At 38.5% G+C, this 25,583-nt stretch overlaps 1 protein-coding gene across 1 annotated transcript in view; it reads left to right on the plus strand.

Annotated features, from left to right (window-relative positions):
- Positions 1-4,537: 4,537 nt before the first annotated feature.
- SRPX (sushi repeat containing protein X-linked) overlaps positions 4,538-25,583 on the plus strand; it is a 99,114-nt gene continuing 78,068 nt past the window's right edge. Inside the window, exon 1 of the mRNA XM_074214193.1 lies at positions 4,538-4,712. Within this exon, the coding sequence (XP_074070294.1) occupies positions 4,640-4,712 (73 nt within the window). The 5' untranslated portion in view covers positions 4,538-4,639. The remainder of the gene's footprint in view (positions 4,713-25,583) is intronic.

Genomic DNA, 25,583 nt, shown 5'->3' on the forward strand with positions numbered 1-25,583 from the left:
CTGAGGGGTTTGTGACTTGTAGTTTAGCCTTAAGCACATTTAGCTCTCTGCCAAAACACTTTTAACACTGTTGTGTGTCTTTACCACATATGGCAGCTTCTTGGAGCCAGAGGTAGGAGCCACGTGAGAGGTGGACACCAAAAATGGATGAACTGTGCTGGAAAGTGTAGGCAAGCACTCACACAAAAGGTGCTAGCCCTCCTGAATACTCCATGCACCCCATATCACTACAGAATAACAGATTACCATAAAATATTCAAGCTGGAAGGTACCTTAATTATTGACTAATCCAAACTTTAGAAAATCTGGATTTGGGGCAGCTAGGTAGCACAGTGGATAAAGCACTGGCTTGGAGTCAGGAGTACCTGGGTTCAAATCCAGTCTCAGACACTTAATAATTACCTAGCTATGTGGCCTTGGGCAAGCCACTTAACCCTATTTGCCTTGTAAAAACCTAAAAAAAAAAAGAAAATCTAGATTAATCTTTGGCAGAGATGAGGATGGACAAGTATTATAACATAAGAAATGTCTGGGATGCTCCTCCTTCATGGAATTCATGACACTTAATCAATAAAGCCCAATAAGGGACTTATTTGTTCCTTTAGCCATTAAGAATAAAATACTTCTCACCCACCATATCCTTACACTCAGTGTGGTTAAATTTGGTGGTCCTGTTTCTCACTTATGTATTCTAGACTTTGGTGCAAATAGATAAAATCACTTGTCCTTTGTGCACTTGGGCCAAGGTACCCAAAGGCACTCCCATATGCCTGTCTGGAACCTATCATCCTCACTGCAGGCCATTTTTTTTATGTGAATGATGTGAAAAGGGTATAGAAGAACACAGATGTGGAAGTAATCTTTGCTAGGGCCATTCACCACATGTTGGGGCATATGTTAGTAACAAACAGTAATGGCTAACATTTATATAGCCCTTGCTATGTTCCAGACTTGGGCTAAGCATTTTACAATTATTATCTCATTTGATCCTCACAACAACTCTGGGAGGCAGGTCCCCAAAGCCAGTTGTTTATATTCATCTGATACAATGTGGTCACAAGAATGGGAACTCATGCATTTCTGTATTCTTCTGACTGAAGCAAAAATTTACATCTTTACATCAAAAACACATGCCAAGGCATGAACTTGGATCTGACTCACTCTCCCTGGTTTTGAAATGGGTCCAGTGGTGGCCCATTAGTTAATGAAAAGAAAGGCAAAAGGCAATATGGTTGCTTTGGTCAGTGGAAGAAGAGAAATTTTCAAGAAAAGAAAAGCACTATCCTTTCCTAAAAAAAAAAAAAATGCCAATCCTTGTCTCTTGCAGATTAGGGAATTAAAACCCAGATAGGGATTTGTTCAAAATTAAATAGCCACCAGTTAGTGACAGAGCCAGCCTAGAACTCATGTTCCTCATGCTTCTTGTCTAATATTCTTCCCAGGACATCATAATGTTTCTGTGTAAAGAATTCAATTCAAATCAATTCAATAATCATTATTAAGCTCCTACCATGTATCAGACACTGTTCTTTTAAACTTTATAAGATTTCTTGGACAAAGAAGTCAAAGTAAATACTTATTAGCATATATATTTATATCAAAATGGCAATTCATATGAAAAATGGAATTTAAACTAATAGGTCCAAGTTACTTTATATATTCAAATGTTTTTAATCAGATACAACTTTTCAAAGTGACTCTTTTTTATCCATGAGATGGCTTATGAGGACTCTCCCTGGTACCTGTGGTTTCTGACATTGTAAGAAGCTTGAGGAGGAAGAACCTACTTTGAGACAGTAAGGTCAGAAACAACCAGTTAATTATTGTTTTTGTTATTATTATTATAAACAACCACAAACTAAAGAACTGTTCAGTGTTGGAACACATTGAAGATGTGATCGAAAAACCCTCAAGACATCTTTTTCATGACTCTGTTGATGGAGAACCTACCACTAGTGAGTTTCAATATTTCAGTCAAAACTTCACAAACTTGAGCTGGTACCATGAGGTCCATATGGTCAGAATATTTTTGTAACTTGCGACAGCTGGGTCAGAGTCAGGGAAACTCTGGCCCAAGTCTGGAGCTTTTGGTACATTTTGTTATTGTTCAGTTATGCTTAACTTTTTGTGACCCTATCTGGGCTTTACTTGACAAAGATACTGGGGTGGCTTGCCATTTCCTTCTCCACTCATTTTACAATTGAGGAAACTGAGGCCATCAGGGTTAAGTGGTTTGCCCATAGTCACACAGCTAGTAAGGACCTAAGGCCACATTTGAACTCTGGAAGATAAGTCTTCCATATTCCAGGCCTGTCACTCTAGCCAGACCACCTAACTGCTTCCTTCTACTACCTGATATTATGGTCAAATGATTTTTTTGTGGAGTGGGCTTGGTGTGGAGGAGGTTCACTGGACGTTTCTGGAGACTAGGCCCCTTCTCCAGCTCCAGGTTGTGTAGTTATTCTTGTTTTTCAGCCATGTGCAACTCTTCTTGACCTTGTATGGAGTTTTCTAGGAAAGGTATTGGAGTAGTTTGCTATTTCCTTCTCTAATGGATTAAGACAAATAAGTGACTTGCCAGAATCACACACCTGGGGTCAAGTTTGAACTCAAATCTTTTTGACTCTAGGCCTATTATTTTGTCTACTGAACCATCAAGTTGCCTCCTTGGCTATTGTACTCAGTACTAAGGTCAACTAAAGTGAATAGTCTTCTCCCCAGATATCCCCTTTACCTGGCTACTCTCCATTAGGCACAAGGAGGACAGCCTCAGCTGCTACCTCTGAGAAAATCCAACTGATGGTAGGTCAATTAATCATTAAACATTTATTCATCACTAACTATGTGCCAGACAATGTGCTGGGGATACAAAAAGAGGCAAAAGATTATCCCTGCCATCAACAAGTTTACAATCTAATGGAGTCAATAGTAAAATCCTCATCTATAAATAGCGCTCTATCTTTGGGATAACTAATAGTATAATAGTATATTAACACAGTGCCTGTAAGAACTTTAAAAATGTTTATTGACTTGACCATATAGTGTTTCTCATTTGACTCTACAGTTTAGTACCTACTACAATAGGACTACAGGATCTCATAATCTCAAAATTAGAAGGAACTTCAGAGAACATTTCATCTAGCATAACAATAATTCTCTTTATGACCTAAGAAATATATTTTGAACCATTGGTTGAAGCACCCATTACCCAAAACTGAGCCAGCCCAATTCACTTTTGAATTGTTTTAATATTAAGACATTGCCTCTTATATTAGTCTAAATTTCCCTCTTTTGTCATCTCTGTCCCATTTTGCTAATTGTGCCTCCTGGGACTAAGCAGTATAAGTCTCATTTCTATTCCTGGTTGATAGCCCTTGAACTATTTGGTGGCTATCAGGTCCCCTAGAAATCACTTCTTCTGGCTAAACATCCCAGTTCCTCATGTCAAGACAAATTGCAGAATGAAATAAGGATTCATACTGTAGGCTCATATCTCCATGCACTGGGGACAGATGCTTTAACAAGACTGATAATGATTTGTTAAAATTTCATTTACATTTTGGAAATCAGCAGGGCTACAAAAGCAAGGCTTGACTTATTTGTTCTGTTGATAAGAAATGTTGATAATGTCAGATTAAGTTGTTTTGCCAAATTCTTTAGTTGAATAGGCTATTAACATTATAAATTTTATTTACAGGTGAACAAATCAAGAATTCATTATTGGTTAAAGGGCATTTTCTGTTGTTTACACTTATGACATTTAAGAAAAATATATACTTCATCTTCATTCACTAAAAACAATGTAATAGGCAAGGAATGTCATTAGATGCTACTATTTATCCTGGATGATGTCTATAAGATTATTTATTAGACATGAAAAAAACCTAATAGATATCAGTTTGATATCCAGCAATAACGTGAATGACTCTAGTACAGGCTACTAAAAAGAACTACTTGCATATTTTATCACTAATTATATTTGATTACAATTAAAATAACGGATTAAAATTTTTTAAAACGTATAATTCATTTTTTTTCTCCCAGGGAGTCTATTATTAAGCACATCCTATGGTGCGCTGGTAGCTTATAGTTTAGTGAGATGGAAATATATAAACAAGTAATTTTCCTACAAGGGAGAATGTTTAAGATCACTAGACTTTTAAGATCGGACAATAATTTTAATGTTGGACTTGAAAAACTGTGAAAGAGTAGCTCAAAAGCCCTACCTCCGGGGGGGGGGGGTAATCCAGGTTGTCAAGGGTTACGGATAAGGCTGCAAAGGGCTCCCCAACTCAGTTTTTAGGGTGTGTGTTGGTGGGGGGGGGGGGGGCAGAGAGAAGAGGGAGGAAGACCAGTTTGGCTGGTACAACAGCGGTTGCTGAGAAAGCGGCGCAGCCTAAGGAGGAGGAGGAAAGAGGCAGTAGAGGGGGGATGCAGGGACCTTGAACTTCCCTGCCTTTAGAGGAGTAGGAGGAGGAAGAGAGGGAGGTGAAAAGGAGTGGAGAGGAGGAGTTTTCCAGCTCAGACCCACGTCTGCTCCTATCCCCCCACCCCCCTTTCCCTTCCTTTTCTCTCTGCGCCTCCAGCCCCCCTGGTGGAACCCAAGGCATCGGGAGGGAAGGAGAGCGGGCCGTGCACTATGGGCAGCAACCCGGTCGGGCTAGCGCTGCTGCTGCTGCCCCTCCACGCCTGGCTCAGCCTCGGCTTCCCAGGTAGGAGCAGGGAGGCGGGGCACCGGGGAGCTCCGGACCAGGACCCCGTGAACTGCCCCGCGGAGTCCCGCCTGCCGGGCACAGGCGCTGCGGGGCGGGTGTTCTGCTGGAGCTAGGAGGGAGAACCCAGGGACTTTTTCTACATGGAAAAGTCCGCCGCCTCAAAGGAGGGAGCGAGGCGCCGCAGAGCCGCTAGCCCTGGCCAGGAGCTGTGCTTGCAGCTCGCGGGGCTCCGCCGCCGGCCGCCCCGGGCTAGCGTCGCACTTCTCCCCCCGGCCTCCCCAGTCCGGCCTCCCCAGTCCGGCCTCCCCAGTCCGGCCTCCCCAGTCCGGCCTCCCCAGTCCGGCCTCCCCAGTCCGGCCTCCCCAGTCCGGCCTCCTGGGCACCCTCGGGCTTCTGGGAGCCAGCTTTTCATTCAAACTCTTGTTGACGTGGGAGGCCAAGCGGAAACTTCTGACTGCTTCTCCCCATCCTCAGCCCGGCTAGACCTAATCTCCATTTGGTTCCCCAGGGTCCGCAAAACTTCCGGGGGCGGAGTGGGGAGGGAAGATATTGGACCTGGGAAAGAGGGATTCGGGTCTCTGGAGAAGTGGCTTCCCCTTGCTCCTCTCCCAGTCCCTACCTCGATCCACTTTCTCCTGTCCACGTTTACCCACACCAGGCAGAAGGACTAGAGCTGGGATTCTGGACAGGAGTGAAGATGGCAAGGGAGAGAGAGACCCTGTACTATTGTCTGTAACCGTCCCCAGGCGGGCATTCTATGGTGTCTTTTCTGAAGAAGGCTAAGGAGATGCGGTCTATGGTTCCACTTTAATTAAAACTGGCGGGGGTGGGGGAGGTGAGACGAAAGGAGGAAAATTTAAAACCACACACGTGTTTGGCGTGGGCTGAGGTGAGGAGGGTTGCCTGGAACTCGAGGACTCTGCCCCATTTGTCATTTGCGTCCCTGGTATTTATTGGTAGCGGCCTGAAGTTGTGGAATACCCTCTTTGGAGCTGATGAGACTCCTCCTGTTTCCGGCTGGCTGGCTGATCTGTGCTTCGTTTGTAAGCAGCCTTGGAGATCCAAGACAGCACAGAGGTGTTCTTCTTACCATAAGTGGTATAGAAACCCTTGAGAGCGTTTTTATTTGGTGTCACTGGAGAGTAAGTAATCCCTTAGATGGTTGGCCGATGCCTTTGGAAGGGGTAATTCTATATGTTCTAGGAACAATTACAGAGATGCAAATAGATTGGTTAAAGCTACATTCAGTAAAGAACACAACAATTGCAATTAAAACTTCATCTTCATTTCCTTATTAAATAATGAGGAACCTCAAGCTTTACGTTTTATGCCAGTTTTCTGTATTTGTAAGTGTTGTATAGTGGGAAAAGCAAAGAGTTTTTAAACTGGGTTCACATATCTAGACCTTACTCTTAGCCTCTCTGTTTCCTGGTAAATCACTTCAGCAATTTGGCACCTATTTTGGGCCTCATTTATAAAAAGAGTGAGCTGTATTAGATGCTCTTTACACTTTAATTTCCACGGTCAGTTTATCAAAGGAAGTATTTAAGACTGAAAATAAATCGGGAAGGAGTTACATTCCCCTTCAAGTCTGACTATGGAAGTACTTTGGTAAGGGTATTCAATCAGTATTGTATTTATTAGGTCCCACTATGTGTTAGGCATTGTGCTAACCACTGAAGACACAAAGGTAACAGACATTCTTTACTTTCAAGGAGCTAACAGTCTAAAAGGGGAGATATTTATAGGCTGATTTTGTATAGGAACAGCTAGGTGGCACACAGAATAGAGAAATGAACCTCCAACTGGGAAGACCTGGGGTCAAAGCCAGCCTTAGACACTTACTAGCTGTGTGACCCTGGGCAAGTCATTTAATCCTTTCTGCTTCAGTTTCTTCATCCATAAAATCAATACTTCATATTTTTGCCAAGAAAACACCAGATGAGGTCAGATACTACTGAAAACAATTTATCGACAGCAATTGGTGTTGATGTAAAAGCAAGGAAACATAAAAATCACATGCAGCATGCCTCCTACTATTTTCACCTGTTCTCTGCTCTGATATATGGATTTGAATGGGAATGACAACAGACAATGAGGATGGCTAAAGTAAAGAGGACTTTGCTTAAGAGATAATGACAAGGATTGTAGGAAACTGGGACACAAGGCAGGTAGGTGGTGCAGTGGATATAGAGCTAGACCTGGAGTCAGGATGACTTACCTTTTTGAGTTCAAATATGGTCTCAGATATGTGTGACCCTGGGTAAGTCATTTAATCCTATTTACCTTAGTTTCCTTATCTGTAAAATGAGCTGGAGGAGAAAATGGTGAACCACTCCAGTATCTTTGCCAAGAAATTCCCAAAAGAGGTCATGAAGAGTCAGACATGGCTAAAAAAAAATGAACAATAACAATGGGCTCATCACTGAGACCATTTACCTCATTCTATGATGGGTTAAAGGAGACAAGAAGAGTTTGGGGATATTTGCTTTAAAAAAAGATATACAGAACTGAATTCCATATTCTACACTGAATGCTATTTGTGGAAAGAAGGTTGTTTGTTACTCAAGGATGCTACTCATCCTACCAGGTTTGGTGATGATAGCTAGAATCATCCAGAGGAACAGCTAGTCCACCTAAATCCTGAGAAAATCAGTTTTCTTCAGTGTAGTTTATTATTCCACATTGTCTCCCTTTCATTTATTGTAATTTATTTACTGATCAGTCTTACTAAGAATAAAACTTTACAATATTTATTTAACTCTATGTGTTTCAGCAGAGAGCTGATTCCATTCTATCAAGGTTGCATAACTAGCCCTCACTAAAATGAAGCAAATCAAGAAAGGCTGCAATGTTTTGCAAATGAGTTTGGACTCAAAGCTAAATTCATATGACTAGATGCCATCCTATAGAGACAAGTAGTTCTGATGGTTAGAAAGTCATTGTCTACAAGTCATAGAATAGAGTGTGCTCAGCACCTTTTTTTCCAAGGACATGGAACCTCAAGGGTGAAAGTGGGTTAAACACAACTTCTGACATTGCTGGTGACAATCAGTATCACCTGGTAGCTAAATATAGTTTTAGATTTGAAAGAGATATTCTTCTGGTCTAAATTCTTTAGTTTGCAGATGAACAAAATAAATCCTAAGGGGATAAAAATTACTTCTCAAACTCACACAGATAGTAAGTAGCACATCTGAGATTCAAAATCTGACTCTCAGTCTAGCATTCTTTTTACAATACCATGAACATCAACAAGAAAATAGTTGGTGGAGTCAACTTTATCCTATTCTGCCTTACTAAGCAATTTGTAGGCCTTGGATGATGATCCCATTAGACATCTAAGTCATACATTTGGAACCAGTCTCCATCCTGGCCAAGGAGATCTCATGTCTCCCAGGTGCCCTGCCTGGGATTTCCCTACACCCTTCTTTCTCTAATATCTACTAAAAGTCATGTATCTGACTCTCATGGTCTTCTATGGTATTCAAGATGATAGCAAACAAGTGGAAGTTCTGGGAATAGAGAAGGTGTGTATGTGTGTGAGTGTGAGAGAGAGAGAGAGAGAGAGAGAGAGAGAAAGATAGAGAGAGATTCATCAGAGAGAGACAGAGAGAGAAAGGGAGAGAGAGAGAGAACTGGAGAGAGAGACAGAGAGAGAGAGAGAGAGAATGAAAGAGAGAGAGAAGAGAGAGAGAAGCAAAGAGAACCAAGAACAGAAAATTGGAGTTGTGGGAAACCACATAAAGGGAAAAAGGAAAAAAAGATGAGGAGAAAGCAATGGAAGCATAGAAAAAAAGTGATTAGGAAGGGAATCTGGTGAATGTGATTTCTGAAGCCAAAGTGAGAAAAGAATATTCAGTTGTATATGATAGTCAAGAGTCTGGAGGTGGGAGGAATGACTTGACAATGGAAAGATCATTGGTAAAGATAAGATGCAATTTCATTGGACTGGCAAGGGCAAAAGCCATATTGTAAAGGGTTGAACTGAAAATGAAGGATGGGGAAGTAGGGACATTAGGTACAAATAGATGGTTTGGAAGGAGCCAAGAGAAGATTTTTCTAATATTTTGTAGACCTAAGCCTTTTTGTAGGTAGATAGGAAGGTACCAGGAAAGAAGGAAAGATTGCTAATTGTGATGGGTGAAAGGTGAATTTCCTCACAATGCATAAGAGATAAAGAATGATTATAGAGTCTTGTTAGAAGTTTGTGGCATAGGGGTGGGCTGTTGTGGAAGTGCAAAAAGAATGGGATCAAGGGTACTGATAGAGAGGTTAACCTTGTTAAGGAGTAGAGATGGTATTTCTCTTCCTCTGTAACCAGAAAGAAGAAATGGAAAATGGGTGGTTATGTTGAGAAGAGTTGGACAGAAATAGAGCTGAGGAAGCTTGTGTTGAATAGTATCACCTATTTCAGGAAAGACAAGGTTCCAGTGGTGTGACTATGAATTTTATTTTATTTTTAAAATTTTTATTAATTTAAAGCAATGGGGATAAGTTACCTGCCCAAGGTCACACAGCTAGGCAATTTAAAAAAAAATTTAAAAATATCAAACAATGCCTTCCTTATTATTTCATATAGTTTTAGAAATTAGAGCAATAGCCTTTCTGTGAATCAGCCTTTCTGTGAATTAGCATCAAAACTTAGGAGGAAACTATGGGAAAGAAAATTTCATTCAGGATAACCGCAGAAAGTATAAAATATTGGGAGTCTACCTACCAACACATATAAAAAATTATATGAGCCTACCAGATACATAAAGGTGCACAGTGAAAAATTTATTTGGCTTGTGCAGGGTCCCTAATCCTTTAGATGCCCAGGAGAAATGAAATGGCTTCCATTCCTGAGTTTCTATCATATGTACTGTGTAATTTTACAAATGATGTTTTTTATACATTACTAAAATATTTGTTTAAGAGTAAACATAATACCCCCCCCAAAAAAAATATAGACCCTCATGAGCAATAAAGTAAAGAGAAAAAAATAAAAAAAAAGTGTGCTTCAGTCTGTGTTCCAACACCACCAGCTCTGTCATGGGTGGATCACATTCTTTATGATAAGTCCATCACAAAAGCTACTTAAATATTTTTCCACCGTTGCCATTGCTGATCGCAACTCCCTCCATTCATACCTCCCAACTATCATATACTATATTTTCTCTCTCCTTTCACTCTGTCCCTCTTCTTAAATGTGCTGTAGGGCAGCTGAGTGGCACAGCAGACTGATCACTGGCCCTGGGCCAAGAGACCCCGCGACCACATACCACCCCCTAAGGCCCAGCAACTACCCAGTTCTGTGGTCCCAGAAAGGCCATCCAATCCCAGCCCTTTGAAAGAAGTGAAAAATAAAATGTGCTATATCTGACCACTCTCCCCCATGGTCCACCCTGTCCCCCATCACTCACATTCCACCCCCCCTTCCCCTGTGCCCCTTCTCTCCTTTTTACTCTAGATGTCTCTACCCCATTGAGTATATATGCTGTTTCCTCTCCTAGCCACCTCTGATGAGAGCAAAGGTTCCTTTATTCTCTCTTGCCTTCTCCCCTTCCATATCTTTGCAATAGCTCATTGCAATAATAAAAAAATATCTTATTGTATGAAATATCTTAGCCTATTACACCTCTCCTTCCTCTTACTCCCATTACCTTTCCCTTTCAGGCATTGAATCCAGTTTTACAATATATTATATCTTCAAATTCAGTTCTCTACTGTGCTTCATCTATAAAAGTTCCTTCTACCTGCTCTATTAAATGAGAAGTTTCATATGAGTATTATCAGTATCATTTTTCTATGCAGGACATGTTGTTAATCATCATCAAGTTCCTCGTATTTGACCCTTCTCCTCCACTCTATGCTTCACCTGAGTCCTGTATTTGAAGATCAAACTTTCTGTTCATCTCTGGTTGTTTCAACAGGAACAATTGAAATTCCCCTGGTTCATTGAAAGTCCATCTTTTCCCCTGGAAGAGGCTGTTCAGTTTTGCTGTGTAGTTGATTTTCGGTTGCATTCTGAGCTCTTTTACCTTCTACGAGCCCTTAATGTAGTTGGTGCTAAGTCCTGTGTTATCCTGACTGCAGCTCCATGATATTTGAATTGTGTCCCTCTGGCTGCTTGTAATATTTTCTCTTTAACTTGGGAGTTCTGGAACTTGGTTATAATATTCCTGGGGGTTGTTTTTTGGTTTTTGGTCTCTTTCCAGAGGAGATTGGTGAATTCTCTCAATTTTGATTTTGCCCTCTGCTTCTAGGATATCTGGGCAATTTTTCCTGTAGGAATTCTTTAAAAATGATGTCAAGGCTCTTTTCCTGATCATGACTTTCAGGTATCCAAATAATTTTTTAATTATATTTCCTGAATCTGTTTTCCAGATCAGTTGTTTTTTTTTTCAATGAAATGTTTCACATTTTCTTCTAATCTTTCATTCTTTTGGTGTTGAAGTATTGTGTCTTGACTTCTCATAAAGTCAACAGCTTCCTTTAGCTACATTCTACATCCGAAGGATTTATTTTCCTCAGAGAACTTTCTTATCTCTTTTTCCATCTGGCCAATTCTGCTTTTTAAAGCATTATTCTCCTCAATAATTTTTGAACTGTTTGACCTATGCTAGTTTTTAACATGTTATTTTCTTCAGTATTTTTTTGGATCTCCTTGACTAAGCTGCTGAATTCTTTTTCATGTTTTTCCTGCATCTCTCTCATTTCTTTTCCCAATTTTTATTCGATCTCTCTTACTTGATTTTCAAAATCTTTTATGAGCTCTGTCATAGCCTGAGCCCAATTTCTGTTTTTCTTGGAGTCTTTAGATGCAGGCGTTTGTACTTCCTCGTCTTCAGATTGAGTATTTTGATCCTTCTTGGATCATAGACAACGTATTTCTCAATGGTGTTCTTTTTTCTCTGTTTATTCATTTCTCCAGCCTGTGCCTGGTTTTGGGGTGCTTCCTGAGCTTTTGAGTATTATTGGGACACCTCCTTCACAAGGATCTCAATGTGTGAAGCTCTGATTGCTCTCCTGGTCTGTGAATGACCACAAGCGCACCCCCCTGCCATGGGGCTAAGGTGGGGGGGAGCCCTGCTGTTCTATGGGAGGCCTAGACTGTTATCAGGATCTTAATGTTGGTCAGAGCCCCAGAGTCCTGTTCCAGGTACACATGACAGGCCTCAGAAATCTCTCTCCACTTACCTACCTTTGGTAGGCTGAGCACTCAAGGCTCAGTTGCCTGGGGACTCTTGCTTACTGCCTTACCTGCTTCTGTTTCCTGAATCTGGGCTGCTGCAGCCCCACTGCTCACTGAGTTCTCTGAGGGCTGGGCTTCATGTGCTCACTCTGGCAAAGGTACCCCTGTTGATCTTCCAAGTTGTACCCGGTGCTCCCTAGGGTGTAGGTCAGGAAACTGCCCCCATGCCGTGAGTCATGGCTCCCAGGCACCCTAGGGCTGCCTCTGGGAGGCTGAAGTTCCTTCACTTTGGTGGGCGCCCCTGTAACCCTGTGGAGCCTAGCCTTCCCTCTATTTTCCAGGTTACTTTGGTCTGGAGAATTGCGTCACTGGATCTTTCTGTAGGTTCTGTTTCTTGAAATTTTAGTTAGTCATAATTTTATGATTTTTGAAATATTATGGAGAGATCGCCTAAGAGAGGCTCTTCTCCTGTTGCCATCTTGGCTCTGCCCCTACAGCTAGGCAATTATTAAGTGTCTGAGGCTGGATTTGAACTCAAGTCCTCTTGACTCCAGGGTCCTTGTCCTATCCACTGCATCACTTAGCTCCAACTATATGAATTTTAATAGAAGCTTCTGAATATCTATCTTTGTTTTTACCTGAAAAGATCTATGCTAGGAGGGTGAGGCAGGGAAAATTTCCAGCCAGCCTGAGAGACCTGGAAATGTTTTGTTGGTTCTTATATCAAACAAGTAAGAAAACTTTTAGTCCTTAATTTTAGATGTGAGGGTATTTTTGCAAAAAGCGATTAATAATAAATGTATATATTTTGGTGATCATTTTTGGAACTTGTTTCAGTTAAGGGGGGCAGATAAGGTAATGTGAAAGAGTGGCTAGTTCCAAAAATTAGAAATTTTTAAAAGTAAAAAATTTAGGTGATACATGTGTATAAATATTATTTATATATATATATATATATATATATATAAATACAGATACACTGAACCAGACATATTTGTATTCATATACATAGTACTATGAATACAAATGTCTGTTTAAGTATATGCATATGACTATATGCATACACATGTATGTACATACAAGCACACAGCTCTGCTTCTACTCAACATTTCTCAACATTATCATCCATTTTCTAATTCTTCCTTCTAGTCAGAGAGGAAAAGGTAAAACCCCTACTCTTTAACAAAGCTAAACCAACTATTGGTGCCCATGATACCATCCTTTCTTTACCACCCCAGCTTTTTAAAGAACCTTATACAATCAATTATGCATTGCCAATATGTAGGTATACTTCTCTTTATGTGTGAATTTGTTTGTGTGTGTGTGTGTGTGTGTGTGTGTGTGTGTGTGTGTGTGTGTGTGTGAGAGAGAGAGAGAGAGAGAGAGAGAGATTGGTGGCTTGAGTAAATCACTACATCTTTATCTTTGTGAATTCTCTGTTTCTTTAAATAAATAAGTCTGCCTTGTTCCCACCCTTCATCTTTGAAACCTTTAAGGAATTTTAGAATATAAATTTTTCAGTTTTCAAAAGTTATAGATTTTTTAATATTATTTATATTTAAAAATGAATTAATTCCTCTCCCCTACCCATGGAGCTATCCTTTAAAGATTTTTTTTAATAGCGAAACAAACAATTCAGCTAAATTTACTAATGCATCAAACTGAGTCTGACAGTACAGATAATTTTTCTATACTCATAGTTCCCTATTTCTGCAAAGAAGAGAGGAAGATAGATTTAGAATATAGATTAAAATCATTGAATACTAGATCTTTTAGAGAAGTCACCTAGTTTAGTTCTCATTTTAATGATGAGGAAAGTGGAGCTAAGAGAATTTTGGTGGGTTATTCCAGGTCTCACAGTTAGTTAATCTCAAAGCTTGTGTTAGAAGCTGAAGCGCTTGTCTTCCACCCCAGTTCTTTTTCCATTATTCCCAGGCCTTATCAAGCATTTGGAAAATACAATGTAGGGCTTGGGGTAGAGGAAGCAGGAAAAGGATTACTGGGAAGAGTGAAACTTAAGAGTGTGACCATGAGTGAAGAGGAAGTAAACTTTGAAATATTGCTGTTGCCCTCTAACTTTGGTGTTCTGGGAATAAATCCCTGGTCACCTCTCCCAGTTATGACTCTAGAAAAATCGTTGGTAACACTGGCTATATGTGTGAGTGATGTAGATTAGTTTGGCTTTGAGGTTTTTAGAGATACCTGTGTGGAATAGTGAAGAGAGCATTGAGCCTAGAGTCAAAATTCAAATCTGACCTTACACTTCTACTAATTGTGTGATCTAGTAAAAATCATTTAACTTTTACTGCCTTAGTTTCCTCAATTGTAGAATGAAGAAGACAACTGTTTGTGGAAAAAGATTTTAGCTGAGTAATTTTATATACTTAAAGGCAGAGTGCAATATTTATTCCCTAGAATCAAAAAACTGTGACTTTCCAGGGGTGTTGGATCAAATGAGAATCAAATGAGATATTTGTAACATGCTTAACACAGTGCTTGGAACAGATTAGGTACTTAAAAAATTCCTGTTTCCTTTCCTTCCTGTTTTAAAATAAAACATTAGCAACCTCCTGTCCAGTGAAGTTCAAATCTCCATTCTATGCAGACTGGTTCCAAGACTGTTATACTCTGTGAGAGACTTCCTAAAATTTTGCCAGAGTAAAGCAGATATGTCGATTTTGCTTCTGTTTAGCAATTCAGAAAACCTGAAGAAGGCAGTGATTATTATTTCAAGAAAACAAAGTCATAGCAGAGCACCTTTCTAAAATGACATATTTGGATGTAGCTATTAGAGATTGAGTACCTGACTCAATAGGTACAATTAAAGTCTTACCTGCGACAGGCTAGAAATTTCTGTCTGGGTTTAAACCCAGTTACCATGGGACAGGCCCAGATACCAGCACTCAGTAAAGGGCAGGCTGGAGGAGGGGGCTCTCATCTGTTATGTTATTTCTTGATGACAACTTGGATACAGTATACTGTTAACAACAATCAACACTGAAGCACTGGGTGTCTCTCTTTCTGATGGTCCAGGTCCGCCTTTTGGAGGGGACCAGACACTGGTGATCACAGCAGAGAGAAAAGCATTCATGAGGACAGTAGTTTCGTGCTTTGCGAATCCAGGGCAATGTAGGAACTGTGGCTTCCTGGCTACAGAAGCTGATTTTCAAGCCACAAACATACTCTGTTTAAGCAATAGTCAGTCCATTGGGGGCTGTAAGATGAGAAACTGACTTCAGTCCCAAGCTGGAGTTGGCATTTATTATTTTATTGGCCACTTGTTCTGCTTCATTCCCTTCCAATGAGGCTGAATGTTTCACTCGCTAAACACAGAAAGGCTTGTGCCAGTTCCTTTTCCAAAGGAGCACAGTGCACTGTGAATAGTAAGGCACTTAAATGTTCATCAAACTGAATTGAAGAAGACAACAGAAACTGGTTGTGAAAAGAGAAGAAAGATATTAGGCGAGTAATTTTATATATTTATGACAGAGTTCAATATTTATTCCCTAGAATCAACAAATGCTTTCCAGAGAAATTCTGATTGACAGAAAGCTAAAGATTCACATCCAGAATAATAATTTAAAAACAAACAGATAAACAAAACAAAGCAAAAACCCTCTTTCTACTCTGAAAGACTTGGAGAGTTTCTTTTGTCAATTCCTTTGTTCTAGATTATGATTAATGCCTATTCTGTCCATTCTTATCCATTGCCATTTTTTTTTCCATGAAGTTAGGTGCCAGAGACTTTCTCATGTGGATATAAATGTTACTTCTCCCTGTTCTCAGTTTGTGTTCTCTCAAAATGAAATTGGGACACTATCCAGAAACTTATTTTCTGCCCTGTATTTACAAATACAGAATCACAGAATGGGAAGGGATACTTTAGAATAAATCCAATCCAATCCTCCCATTTTACAGATGAGAAAACTGAGACCCAGAAAGGTGAGGTGATTTATCAAAAGACACAGAGTTGTAGACTCTGTGGCAAGTTTTTCTTTTTAAATAGTAAGTAATAATTATTTTAACAAAACAAACTCAACTTCTACTGTGTGATTTCCATTTTCTTTTCTTTACTTAAGTTTCTTTTAATTTCTGTGATATTTATCCATGAGAAAATCAATCAATTGGTTTGCTAAATGAGACTTACTTTATAGCATGTTTTCTGTTTCCTAGGTGTTTTGCTCTCTCCTATCTTTACTGTTCAACTAGGAACAATATTTTCATCCCAAAAGCCTGATGTTAATTCTGCTTACTTTTCAGAGCCTCATTGGCCTTTTTTCAACAATCATTGTTACACAAGATCATCTGGGAGGGGGTTGCTGCTTTAAGGATCTGGCAGCAAAACTTGGACTGATGTAAGGAGTGTTCCAATTGCTAAGCATGTATGCTTAAGAAACCCTGGTTTGATTGCTAATATTGGAGAAATTGTTTGCCTAATTATGAAAATTAGGATCATAGGAGTTTAGGAGTCATTTAGTTTTAACCCTGCTTTATACAGATGAGGAAACCAAGACCCAGGATCCCGGAACACACAGTCAGGAAGAAGCAAAACCAGGATAATCTGCCATTTAAGCTGCCTCATGCTGTTTGGGCTTTGTCTCCCAGTTTGCCAAATGACCTTTACTGGTTTTCTTATATTGGGAATTGCTTTTGAGTTATAATTTTGATCTCTATTCCCTATCTCAGGTCATGCAGGAAAGCAGCATGGTGCTTTGGGAAGAACTCTGGAAGAAGTGGGTTTGATTATTGATTCTGCTGCTAACTGGTTCCTTAATCTTAAGGATTTCATTAAGGATTCATCCTTAAGAATATGAAATTATGAAGTTTATCCTTCATTTTCAAAGAAGACCATGACTTCAGAGAGGTGATGCCATGACAAGCACATGAATTAGATTTGAGTGAGGGGGTGCTGTATTAAGTCACCAGCCTCACTTTCTATTCCAGAGCCATCTGGGTCCAGTGGCCAGTTATAAATAAGGACAATTGGAAATGGTCCTGGATGCAGGGCAATCAGAGTTAACTTGCCAAGTTCAAACAGCTAGTAAATGTCAGAGATTGGATTTGAACAACCATCCTCCTAATTCCAAGACCAATGCTCTATCCGCTGCACCAGGTATTTGACTAATTGAATTTCTAAGGTTCCTACAATTTTAATAGTCTCTGAAATTCTGTATTTTTACATCAGATAAAGATCATATAATATACAGAATCACAGATTTAGAATGAGCAGAATATTAGAAATCTAAATACCTAATTTTTGTATCTTAACTAAATTTATAATTCTTTAAATTTATTACCTTATTTTATCCTTACAACAAACATAAATACTATTATCATAAGTTCTATTTCATAGATGAAGAAACTGAGGCAGACACAAGTCTTTATCTTATGTTGTTCAGGCTCATGCAGCTAGTACTTACCTGAGGCAGCACTTGAACTCAGGTCTTCCAGACTCTAGATCCCAAAACTCTATTACCTATACCACCAAATAGCTTTTATGAGATACTTGAGGTTCAGTGGAATTAAGGTGATAGCATGGCAGAGGGTAGAGGGACCCTCACTCTGGATTTGGAGTATTGGATTCAAAACCCATCTCTAGGACTTATTACTTGGGTAATCTTTGGCAAGCCACTTAACCTCTCTGTGTCTCAGATCCTTCATCTGGAAATAGAGTATATTGGATTAGATCAGAGATTCTTAACTTTTTTTTGTGTCATGAACCCCTTTGGAATTCTGATGAAATCTATTTACTATTTCTCAAAATTATGTTTTTGGAATGTGTATAATAAAACACATTACAAGGGAAGCTCATTATATTGAAATAAAGATTTAACTTTTGCCATCCGAGTTCATACCCTCCCCTGAAATTTATTCCTGCATTTCAAATTAAGAACCTTTGGTCTAAATTTCCTGTGAATGACCTTCCAATCTATGACCCTGGGCTCAGATCTCCATTCTGTTACTGCTCATATAACCTTGGACAAGTCATTTAACCTCTCTGGCCCTCAGTTTCCTCATCTATAAATTGGGCAGACTAAATTCAATGATTATTAAGGACACTTCCAACTCTAAATCTTTGAATGTATGACTTGACTTGCCTAAGATCACTAGATCATAGTGGCAGGAGTCTCTGTAGAACCTCATGATTTCTGTGAGCAAAAAAGTTTTAAAAATAGTAATAGGTGTCAAAACATGAACACATACCCACACACATATCATTTGATTTTCAACTAAGGCAGGTAAATGCAGGTGTTTTCACCTCCATTTTAGAGATAAGAAAATCAAGTCACAGAGACTAAATGATGGCTTGAGATCACAAAGCTAGTAAGTGATTTAGCCTTGAATTAGTTCTGAGGTCTTGAGATTCTTAAATTCAGGACTTTCTCCATTATACTACATTCTCCCTAATTTATCTTTGAGTCTCCTTTGTAGTATAGCATTTGGTATGTAATTGAAAATAAGCTCCTTGATAGCAGGAACCATTTCTTTTTTTGATATTAGTATCCACCACATAGAAGTTGCTTGTTAAATTTCAAAGTAGGGGCATACAGATCCTGGAAGTGCCTTGCCTGTGTGTGTTTAGTTGTGTCTGACTCTTTATGATCCTATTTGGGGTTTTCTTGGCAAAAATATTGGAGTGATTTGCCATTTCCTTCTTCAGCTAATTTTATAGAGGAGGAAATCATGGCAAATGGTGAGGTAACGTGCTCAGGATCTGTGTGACTGTCTGAGGCCAGATTTTAACTAAGAAAGATAAATCTTCCTGTTTCCAGGTCTAACACTCTATCAGCTGGGTCACGTAACTAAGAGGTGTAAATAACAAATATTTATTGATGGAGAGACTAGAGCATTTTCATGGAATAAAACTATGTCTTTGCAAAAGTACAACATACTCAGAACTGCCAGAATTAGTAATCTTATAAAAATAAGACTACAGAGAATCAGATGAAATATATAATGTGTTTAATAAAAGCTCCATTTGGACAAACAGCAAACAGTACTATTAATTTGTGAGATATTTGGAGATCAAGTCAGGCTAGAACATTATTTCAGGTGACTTGGAGACTCAAAAACTTTTAAGCAAGATTTTCAGATGGAGATTTAGGAAAGGTTTGTTTTGAGAACACCATTCACTGATAGAACAGCTAAGCACCCGTTTTCCAAGAAGTAATTGTTTGCACCTGGTTGTTCTAGTTTCACAAAGCACTCTGGGCTCTGGTCCTCAGGGGATTCATTCCAGAGCCCAATGATTCACTTCTGCATCATTTCTTTAGGCCCTGCTGGATGCTTCTTTAGCCAGTGCTCTCCGGGAAGCTGATACTTGACTCTGGACATGATGGCTCAAATTAACCCAGAAGTTTGGGGTTATAGATTCCTTGGAAGGTTTCGTTATTGTTTTTGTTTTTATTACATAAAGAATTTTGACCCCAAACACAGAACTGGGAGGCAGAAAGTGTTCACTCAGATGGGCTACTTTATTTGAAGAGAAACTTTGAGGACAGTCCAAATAATTTCTTCTGTCCTTCACATGTTTATCATCCTCAGTTTAGCTGCTTGATCATCTCTTAGAATTATAGGATCATAAATCAGGAACTAGAAGAAACCTAGGGGACATCTAGTCTATTTCCCTCATTTTATAGATTAGGATTTCCTGCCATTCCCCAGTCCACTCATTCTCAGTGAATATCATTTTAATGCTGATTTTATTTCTGGCTCCTGATTCTGAACTGCCATATAACAAAGTGTGGGCAAAGTGCCTCATTGAGAACTTAAGGGAAGTTTGGCCAAAACCTCAATGCCCACTGTGGTGTGGTAAAGAAGGGGTACCAATGACCAAGTCCACCCCCTTTACTCTCCTACAGAAGGTTGCACCACAAGGAGCTGTGGTCCATATTGGTATCATGGGTTAAGTTTATGTGGGCATTATTCAGAGGAACTGTATCAGACTTATTGCCAGTGACTAAGCATTGGTGAGACATTGTCTCCTTTTTTCTTGGCAAGACTGACTTTGTAATCCTCTAAAAGGATGTTTTTACTTTGTTTTGAGTATATGGCAGTTGTAGGGGCATTTATTTCCTGTTTCCTTCATGCCTTGGTACTAAGACCATTGGACCTATTCCTTGGGTCAGAAATACTCCTCGCCAATCATTCCTTGCCAATCACCCCCCCCTCCCCCCCCAACCCTCTACTCCCACTCGTTTCCCCCCTGTTCTCTGGTTATGAGAAAGGAAATGCTTCAGAAAGTCATTCTCAGGTATACATTAGCCAGAGGAGGCTGGGATCAGATCCCATCACAAGGAAATAGTGATTTATCCAATATGAGTTGTTTTCTCAACTCACTCTAAATCTGCAGACAGACAGACACCAGGAGAATCTCTGTCTAGAGATTTCTACTCTCTGAATGTCAAGCAGACTAAAGGATTAATACCTCATGGTTAACTCTTATGAAAGAAAATTTTGGCTCAAAATAATGTATTAAAAAATAGTCAGAGATGTTCAAAAATAGTATGGGTGTTCTTGAGAAGTAAGACATTCCGAAATATGTATAATGGCTTGCCTAGCATATTATAGGAGGGTTGAAGCTGTGGTCCCTTCAAATTTTGGTAGTCTACCTTTCTATAAAAATGTAGATAGAGATGTACAAATGCACAATATCACAGCACAATAAGCATTTATTGTGCTTTGTGCTAGGCACTGCACTGAGCTTTGAGAAAATATAAAAAAGCAAAAAAATAGTCCCTAACCATAAGGATTTTACAGTCTAATAATTGTGGAAGACATGCAAATAATTTTGTACAAACATTGTATCCATGTTCAAACAGGATAAATTGATGATAATCCCAGAGTGAAGGCACTAGGTTTAGGAGACTTTCTGAAAGGTATAATTATATCTTAGATTTATCTTAGCCAGGAAGACAGAGATGAGGAAGGAGAGTATTCTAGGGATGGGAGACAGCCAGTGATAAGGCATGGAGTTGGAGATGGAACATCCTGTGCAAGGAACAACAGAGATCAGCGACAGTGGTAGGGAATGATGGAGATGGGGTGGGGGGGCAGGGATGTAAGGTATGAGAAGGCTGGAAGCTAGAAAAGAGCCTTGCTCTGAAGGGTTTTAAAAGAGCACTTGCCCAAGGTTATGATCATTATAGAGGTAGAACTTAAATACAGGGCTTCCTATTTTCCTCTGGAGTAGCTTTTTTTATCTGCCTTCCAATCGAAGCATCTAAATAGACGCTTCTTATCTATTTTGAATTTCTTGTTGATGTTAGGTCATTTAAGCCATGTTTGACTCTTTGTGACCTTGTTTAGAGTTTTCTTGGCAAAGAATAATGGAATGGAATGGAATGTTTTTTTAATTTTTTTTTTCCTTCTACATCTCATTTTTTTTTTTACAGATGAGAAAACCGAGGTAAACAGAGTTGAATGACTTTGAATGACGTTCCCAGGGTCATACAACTTATAAGTGTCTGAAGTTTGATTTGAATTCAGGGAGATGAGTCTTCCTGACTCCAAACTTGACTCTAGATGAATAGTCTTGGGAAAAGCTCATCTCAAGGTACTTCAGTTTATTCTAGCTTAATTATTAAGTGTTTTCACTGAAATTTTAGTCATTTTAAAAGAGCCAAACTAGGCTGATATTTTGATTGCTATCTAACTAGATTAAATATTTGTTTAACACTTAATCTGTGTTAAGAATTGTTGTAAGCATTTTGAGATAGAAACATAAGCAAACAAAGTCCCTATGCTTAAGAGGCCTACTTTCTAATTGGTGAGGAGAAACATAAAATGAATCCAGAAGATGAGGGAAGGAAAGGATAGGGAAATATGAAGCTGGTAACTAGGTATGGAAATGCTGTGAAGGTTTGGAAATGGACAAAATTCAAGGAAAATGGATCTGTCAGAACCCAGGGTGTTTTCACAGGCAAGAGTAGACTTCTGATGAGGAGGAGCTTATTAGCCTGAGCGGAGATGGCATATCTATGAAATACTAGAGAATATGGTCCTAATAGGTGCTGGTGATTTACTTCTGATTTCTTGAAATAAGATAGCCAGGTTTTTTGTTTGTTTATGCTTTTCAAGGAACCTAATATTAATATATATATTTTATTAAATATTACATGTAAATTTTTATACCATTCATTTTTAAAAATGTTGTATCCCAGATTTCCCTGTTCTTCTGCTCTTCCCTCTGAGATGAGTAATATGATATTGGTTATACTTGTGAAGTCTTTAAACTTTTCCATATTAGTCATTTTGAAAAAGAAGATACATACACAAATAAGAAAATAAGTTTAAAAAATCTATGTTTCAATCTGCACTCACAGTTGATCAATTCTCTCTCTCTCTCTGGAGGTAGTGAGGAATTTTCATCTGTGGGTCCTTTGGAACGATCTTGAAACATTATCTTGTTAGATAAATCTTTCACAATTGATCATCCTTACAACATTGCTTTTACTTTGTATAATATTCTAGTTCTGCTCACTTCACTTTACATTAGTTCCCATAAATCTTAAGTTTTTCTGAAAACATTATGCATGTCATTTCTTGTAGTACCATAGTACTCCAACATAATCAACTACAACTTGTCTAGCCACCCCCCAGTTGATGGACATTCTCTTAATTTTTGGTTCTTTGTCACTACAAAAAGAGTAGCTATAAGTATTTTTGTACAAATAGATCACTTTCCCTTTTCTTTGATCTCTTTGGCATTGTTGGATCAAAGTGTATGTACAGTTTTATAGTCTATTAGATATAGTTCCAAAACATATTCCAGTATGTTTGAACTAATTTACAACTTCACCAACAGTGCATTAGTATCTCAATTTTTCCACATCCCTTCCAGCAAATGTTGTTTTTCTTTTCTGTCATGTTAGCTGGTTTGATGGGTGTGAGATGGTACTTACAAGTTGTTTTAATTTGTATTTTTCCAATTATTAGTGATTTAGAGCATTTTTCCTATGATAATTGGTAAAGCTTTGATTTCTTCTGAAAACTACCTGTCTATATCCTTTGACAATTTGTCAATTGGGAAATGGTTTTAATTTTTATAAATTTGGCCCAGTACCCTTTATCAAAAAGACTTTCTATAAATGTTTTTCCCCCTCTGTTTCCTGCCTTATTTCTAATTTTGACTTACTTCTATTCAGTAAAATATTTTTTAATTTGATGTAATTAAAAGTATCCATTTTACTTCCCATAATCCTCTCTATCTCTTGTTTGGATATTAACTCTTACTTCATCTATAGATCTGACAGATAAATTTTTTCCATGCTCTCATAATTTGCATATTTTACCACTCTTTATGTCTAAATCATTTTTGTATTTTGACTTTAACTTGGCACAGAAAAGTGAAATATTGGTCTATGTCTGGTATTTTGCCAAAATTCTTTCCAGTTTTCCAGCAGTTTGTTTTTTTTAATTATATTTATTTTTATTTTTGCACAAATGATATTTTTTATACATTATGAAAATATTCTTGTCAGCAGTTTGTTTTAAAGTGCTGAGTTTTTGCCCCCAAAACTTGGATCATTGGGTTTATCAAACACTACTTGCTGTGTATTATTTATTCAATCTATTCCACTGATCCCCCCCATTATATTTCTTTGTTTCTTTGTTTCTTTGTTTCTTTGTTTCTTTGTTTCTTCCTTCCTTCCTTCCTTCCTTCCTTCCTTCCTTCCTTCCTTCCTTCCTTCCTTCCTTCCTTTCTTTCTTTCTTTCTTTCTTTCTGGCATTTGCAAGGCAATCAGGTTAAGTGACTTACCCAAGGTTACACAGCTAGATAATTATTCAGTGTCTGAGGCTGGATTTGAACTCAGGTCCTCTTGACTTCAGGGCCAGTGCTCTATTCACTGCACCACCTAACTGTCCCCCTCCATCATATTTTGATCTCAGTTCCAGATTGTTCTTTATGACTACTGCTTTGTAATATAGTTTGAAATCTGGTACTGCTAAGCTGTCTTCCTTCACATTTTTTTCATTGACTATGCTTTTGTTCTTCCAGATGAATTTTACTATTATTTTTTTCTAGCTCTATAAAATAATTCTTTGGAAGTTTGATTGGGATGGCACTGAATAAGTAAATTAATTTAGGTAGAATTATCATTTTTATTATGTTGATTCAACCCTCTGAGTAATTATATTTATGCAGTTACTTTTTCTTAGCCCCAGTTCCCTTACTTGCAAAATGAAGAGCATTGGTGCTTCCCCCAACCCCCAGTCTATATACACACACACTGGCACTTAGTTAAAGTGTCCTGGCAAACTTGTGAAATAACTTATGCAGTTGTGTTTGTTTTTCTCCCTTATCTTAAAATTAGAATAAAGAATGATTAAAAAGGGGGCTATCTAAATAAGTATAGACAGATTTTATCTTTTCTTTTCTTTACAAAATCCCTCTCAAGTCATCTCCTCCCTCCATTTCTATTATCAGCAACAAATACACATACTCTGTATTGTACATTTGAAGTTTATAAGTACATTGCTTCAGTTTCTTATTTTAACAGTTATCATATTTTAACCATTGTGACCCATAATATAGTTCCCCTTTTTCCTCTGTTTCTTAGACAATGTATGATGAAGTATCCCCCAATTTATAAAACTGCAGATTTTAAAAAATATTTTGGTCACTTAAAAACTTCTCATTTTAGCAACAGGAAAAAAAAACCCACCCCACACTAACAATAATAATGTTCTCATTACTTCTGGCACAGAGGTGTTGTGATTGTATACTATAAAGTACAAAAAAATTGAAATATGATTTTGCCTCTGCATTCTAGCATTAGCTTACTTTGTTTTCTTGCTCTCACCCCTCTATCACAATATTAACAGAAATTTTATTAAAATCCCATGCTTATTCTCATGGTTATTTTTTTTTTTTTGGTTTTTGCAAGGCAAACAGGGTTAAGGGTTTGCCCAAGGCCACACAGTTAGGTAATTATTAAATGTCTGAGGCCGAATTTGATCTCAGGTACTCCTGACTCCAGGGCTGGTGCTCTATCCACTGCACCACCTAGCCGCCCCTCATGGCTAATTTTTTTTTAAAAATTTAGGAAGGCTTGGAATATTAGACACATGGAAAGGCTTTGGAGATTAAAGAAAAATAGAAAATTAGGTGGCATTTTTTAAACCTGATCATCATTACTCATTTAAATTAGGTAATATATTTAATGTGCTCTGAAAATATTAAAATACATTATACTATCATTATTATTGTCCTTAAAGAATAGACTGAAAATATTTCCCAGCTTAGTAGCTTTTTAAGCTTTATTAAACCTCCATGTTGCTTTTAACTTTAATTCTCTGAATGAGAATACTCTAAGGATAGAACCATGGTTTCATTGGTGTGAATCACATAGATCACAGCCTGCTCCACCTGAGTAGATTGTCTTCACCAGTTGTGGGGAACCCAAAAGTCATCATCCTATGTCATTTCTCTGTCCATGAACAGACAATTAACCTAGCTAGTCAGTTAGCTCATACAACAGTCTCATTGGACCCACACAGTTTCATTGGGCCCACACTCCAAGCCTCTCCAACTTGGTATGGAATGGACTAGAATAAACATTTATTAAGTTATTATTTGCCTAGACCCAGAGGGTTTTAATGGCTATTGATATATGCTATTTTACAAATAGTATCTCATTTGTTTTAATTTGATTTAGGATACCTCTCAGAGTTTGTTTTGTGTGTGT

Source organism: Macrotis lagotis, chromosome 1 (assembly GCF_037893015.1).
Source record: "Macrotis lagotis isolate mMagLag1 chromosome 1, bilby.v1.9.chrom.fasta, whole genome shotgun sequence".
Lineage (NCBI taxonomy): Eukaryota > Metazoa > Chordata > Mammalia > Peramelemorphia > Peramelidae > Macrotis > Macrotis lagotis.